Source organism: Tachysurus vachellii, chromosome 2 (assembly GCF_030014155.1).
Source record: "Tachysurus vachellii isolate PV-2020 chromosome 2, HZAU_Pvac_v1, whole genome shotgun sequence".
In the NCBI taxonomy this organism is placed as follows: domain Eukaryota; kingdom Metazoa; phylum Chordata; class Actinopteri; order Siluriformes; family Bagridae; genus Tachysurus; species Tachysurus vachellii.
The window spans coordinates 30,335,522-30,340,421 of record NC_083461.1 but is presented as its reverse complement, the minus strand read 5'-3'; the positions used below and the strand labels follow the sequence as shown (position 1 = coordinate 30,340,421).

The 4,900-nt window shown below is 43.4% G+C and overlaps 1 protein-coding gene across 2 annotated transcripts; it reads right to left on the bottom strand.

The window, feature by feature from the left end:
* Positions 1-225: 225 nt before the first annotated feature.
* Positions 226-4,624, bottom strand: LOC132860632 (5,6-dihydroxyindole-2-carboxylic acid oxidase-like). Of its 2 annotated transcripts, none has more exons than XM_060891885.1 (7): positions 4,116-4,624; positions 3,313-3,635; positions 2,971-3,175; positions 2,357-2,524; positions 2,050-2,226; positions 819-965; positions 226-697 (listed from the first exon to the last, which is right to left on the bottom strand). In XM_060891885.1, exons 1-7 carry the CDS (start codon positions 4,471-4,473, stop codon positions 459-461), a joined length of 1,617 nt encoding a protein of 538 aa, XP_060747868.1. In that variant the 5' UTR covers positions 4,474-4,624; the 3' UTR covers positions 226-458. The 2 variants fall into 2 exon arrangements, with proteins under 2 accessions (XP_060747868.1, XP_060747876.1); XM_060891893.1 differs by having other exon boundaries at positions 226-661.
* Positions 4,625-4,900: the final 276 nt, after the last annotated feature.

Genomic DNA, 4,900 nt, shown 5'->3' with positions numbered 1-4,900 from the left:
GAAAACTAGTCTGGGAAACACTTCCCAGTGTGTCATAGGTACAGTATTAGGTGTGGCATTATGTTTGGACTCACCATGATTCTTTTCTCTGTGGGAACCTGCCATCTAGTGGCAGCAGGAAAGAGACACAGATAAAGAGCGAACAATGAGATGCAAATATTTCCTGGTAAAAGATTTTCTTTATTGCATTTAGTTCCAGGACTAGACCACACTGCTGCCAATTTATTAAAATGACAAAATAAGAATCGATTACATTTACAGTCAACAGTTGCTGAAGTAATGTTAGCACCGTGATTTTAGTTTGTGCCTTTTTTTAGTTGTCCACACAGACACAGGCTAAATATAACTTGAGGCACTTCTGGTTTCATTTAAAATACATACAAAATCTAATGACTGTGTTGTCATCTATCTTTGACTGGGATTATACAAAACAGGCCAAAATTGTAGCTCCTGAATTCCTAAACTACAGACTGGCCCTTGCTGTTGTGTGTGTCATGATCGTCATAGCGTTGGTACTGTTCACCGAGGAGATGCTGCCGGCCCTCAGAGTTATGGGCCCGTGAGCGCACGGCACACGTCGTGACGGCGAAGATGATTGCTACGACGATAAGCGCTGCTATGACGGCGATGGTAATGATCTCAGTCAGAGTGATGGGACGGGCTGGAGAGAGAATTGTGAGCACATGTGGTGATGAACCTGGAGTATGGGTTAGTAATGCATGCGTCAAGGTGTTTCAAGACCACAGGCAGAAAAAACAGAACAAACAAACAGAAAGACAAAGAGAAAGTTTTCATGCTGTACATGCAGTATTGCGTACCGGGCCAGGTGGCTTCGTAGGAGTAACCCAGGTTCTCTGGAGCAGTTACAAACATTTCTGCGTTGGTGATTGGTGGCCAGAAGGGAACCATGTTGTAGTCTCTGTTATGGCCAATAGGAGCGTTTTCCAATGGGTAGTCATGAGCGCCTAGCACAAATACACACTTGTTTACCAACAAAATTATAAAATTTAGTAAAAAAGATTACTTATAAATAGTTAATTAGTGCTGGTATGTGCAATGCTATGTTCACAAATATAACAATAAGAACATTTAGTATTAAACACAATGATTCGAGGGGACATGTGTTAGACTGTACTATACACTTTGTCAGTTCCTAAACATTCTTTTTGTACATTGTGCCTTAGCAAATCTAATTGGCAGTTTCTTATCTGTTTACTAATGTGCACTAATAAGCCTCAGAGTCTTACAAGGCTTACATGGCTCATAAAACAAAGCCAATTAAAAAAAAAAAATCGAATCGTCGCTTATTGTACTTGCTCATGCGGCAAAGAAAATGAATTTGCATGTAGTACATCTGCCTGAGCAACTGTTAATTAGGTCTCAACAAACCACTAAAGACAACAAGGAGGAAGTTCAATTTGAGAAATAAAATTCACTGGAAAAAAAAAGAAGAAAAAAATGCATTGATGGGTGTGAATCCCAGTAAAGGAGGTGTGGCCTCTGTAGCTGTGGGTGTGACTGGTTTGACAGGCAAAGGAGAAGCCAGACCTATTAATTTTGATTGACACTCTGATGTCAGACCTTTCTTACAAGTCATATAGGACATGCCTTATAATCTGTAATTGAGAGAAGTATAAAGAAAGAGAGATCACAAAGGAAACACAGTAGAACCAAATATTCATTCATTCATACATTCATTCATTTTCTACTGCTTATCCAAACTATTCTCAGTTCACAGGGAGCCTGTGCCTATCTCAGGCATCATTGGGCATCAAGGCAGGATGCCCCAACCCTGGAGGTGTGAGGCAAACATGCTAACCACTAAGCCACCGTGCCCCCCAGTGGCAAATATAATATTGCTAAATAATTTGCTTCGAGTGATACCAAACTTTACCCCTGCACAAATGTCCGGATCGACTCTTTTGTTCATACACCTTGCTTTTCATAATGTGTTGTTTCAAATCTGTCAGTCTTTACAACACTGATAATCAAGACTGAATTAAAGCATGCATGAATGAAGCATGAATTAAAGTGAAAGAAGTGTGTTACGTGGGTGTCTCCGAAGCCACTCGTCAAAGATGGCGTCAGTGAAGGTGTGGAGCAAGACGAAGATGGGGTCGTTAGGGGACAGGTGTGTTTGTCCACCGGTACCATTCAGGAACAAATGAGCCAAATTGTGCAGACTTCGCACCACAGGATCGTAGGTACCCTCGGGGGCGCTGTAGCCTAACATCACCAAAGGAAGGTTAGCTGCCTTAAAATTGCACACACAGCTATTTTATCTACTTGAGTAAAATATTTCTCTATTATTTTATAGTTGTAGTGGTGTTTTGTGTGTGGGTGTTGATCTCCTTACCCTCGATGGTGTTTCTGAAGCTGCCCGTTGAAGTAGAGTAAAATGGAGGGGTGTCAAATGTGGTCAGCTGCAGGCAGGCTTCTATGTCCTGAGGCTCTGGAAGCTTCTGAACCATGGGCCGGTTCACGTTCCCTGCTGGATTCCTCCTGATAGGGTTGGTCTCGGTACCTTACAGTGAGTGAGAGAGAGAGAGAGAGAGAGAGAGAGAGAGAGAGAGAGAGAATGCATCATAAAATTGTGTATCAGACAGAAAGTTCACAAGACAACAAGACAAGGAAAAAATGGTGAGAGAGAACAAGACGATAATCTGGTAATCCACTTATTGCTTACGTTTGGCCCATAAACAAAGCACCTGCTGATAATCCTTAAACCAAGTATGGACTGAGATTATTCCCTGAAGTTTTTCATCATGTGAGACCCATTAGTATGCTGTGTGGTCAGGTGGAATTCACATGGGTTTACGTGCCAGTTCTGATATTTCAGCAAGCGTGAAGAAATAGATAGGTGATGAAGCTATGAAATAATTTTGTAACCTCTGGCCTATGGAGAACATAGAGAATCTGTGTGTGTGTGTGTGTGTGTGTGTGTGTGTGAAATGGAGAGAAGGAACTGACTGTTGCAGATTGTTCCCAGCGTGTCATAGTCATCCAGGCTTTCACACACTACGCGCCACTGGGAAAAGATGGAATTGGAGCTGATGCCATTTTCATCAAAGCTGCTTCTGGCGCCCATCAGATCATCAGTGCAGATGTCACACTGGTTTCCTCCGATGGCAAAGTTCCAGTAAGGAAGAGCGAAACTCGGGTCTCCTAGCATGTCCTGAACAAACAACGAATCACTGCTTAACAGCTTAAGACAAATGTGTACTAGGTGTGTGTTTCACTTTCCCCAACACACTAAGCTGTTAAACAAAGATTATTCTTATTAATGAAATCTGATCATGACAAGCCTTTTACCTGAATATCTCGCTCGAGCTGCAGGAGGTGGTAGCGGTGCCACGTGACGAACCCGGGCCCCTCGTGAGAGAAGTCCACACCGCCAAAACTGGGCTGGCCGCCACCGAGAAACGTCTTACTCACCGAGTAGTAGTGTGACCACACAAAGTAGTTGTAGATGGTGATGTTTTCGAACATGGTGATGTTACCGTCAGGGCCGAACACCTCGTCGTAGCGGCGTGTGACGATGACCAGGTCCGGGTGAACTGTCCGCTTGGCCTGGTCCATAGCGTTGATGAAGACGCGCCTCTCCGTCGGGTTCAGAGACAGAACATTTCTTCTGACTGAGAAACAAAGAAAGAAAGAAAATAAAGTTTGACGATAATAAAGACGCCGATCGTCTAATTTGTGTAATTATTTAACATATAGCTATCCGTTTATTTATTTCCATTTAGTTCAGAAATCAATAGTATCAAGTGTACAAGCCAAGACTATTGATATCAAATTAAACTGACAATACAATACAGTATAGACCACAATGCAATAGTTCCAGTACACAATCTTACATAGTGCACATACAAAAAAACTGTAGCACAACAAGTACAGAAAATAAACACACAAAACAATAAACAGTGTTGTGCAGGAAAGCTATTGGAAAGCACGGAGTGGAGATGACTGTACGTCAGTCAGACTATTCATTTAGTCATCATTAATTACTTTAATCATTAATAAAGCTTTGATGTAACTAATTATGAGTAATTAGGATTATAATGATGACGCAACATTGATGCACTTGTTGGTCATGTTATCAGGAACTTGCTCACCGACTGGTTCAGGTGTTTCGCAGTTGGCTCCGGTGAATCCGTGTTTACACCGGCCGCAGTTAAAGCCATAGAAGTTCCCGTTACAGCGGCACGCGCTGGTAAAGAAACGCAGCGGCCAGCGCTCCCGGTCGTCTTGGCCCACGTGCGGGTACTGAGGTCCGTGAGCGCGCGAGTCGGCTTGCACCGGCACGCACTGCCCTCGGCCGAGGCTCGCGCCGCAAGGGTCGTTAACGCGACCGAATGGTGACGGACAGCAGCGCGCGCTGCGCAGAACGTCGACGCTCGTGCACTCACGCGGAAACTGCGCGCGCACAACGAATGCGCAACAGGAGAGCACTAAAACGGCATGTGTCCACATTGTAAATAAGTTAAAAAAAAAACAACAACAATAAAACTGTTTACTGTTTGATATCTATCTGTTTGAACGTTAACGTGTTTTTTTGTTAATAATCTACACAAACCGAGTTTTACACAAACCGCTTTAAAAGCTCCATCACACACAATGTGGCCCGAGAACAGCGGAGAGTTTAAATAACGGATCAGCGCGTGACCGCATCAGCGCTGCCGTGTTACCGCGTGACCACGTCACATTTCAGCAGAAGCTCCAGGACCTCAGACTTTAGGAATTAGATCTAAAAGCCCTGGAACACAGACAGAAGCTCGTGCTGTAGTGACGACTGTTAAAACTGACGGCTGTTAAACTGACGGCTGTTAAAACTGATGGGTGTTAAAACTTGCTGAAGGTCTGATGATTTGATACAAAAAGCATACAGCAATTTACACAC

Excerpts from the sequence above, each read along its gene's own strand:
- LOC132860632 (XM_060891885.1), bottom strand. The coding sequence starts at position 4,473 with ATGTGGACACATGCCGTTTTAGTGCTCTCCTGTTGCGCATTCGTTGTG. Across the intron at positions 3,636-4,115 it reads CGAAACACCTGAACCAGTCG|TCAGAAGAAATGTTCTGTCT; the intron begins GTGAGCAAGTTC and ends TTTGTTTCTCAG. Across the intron at positions 698-818 it reads CTACGAAGCCACCTGGCCCG|GTTCATCACCACATGTGCTC; the intron begins GTACGCAATACT and ends CCCATACTCCAG.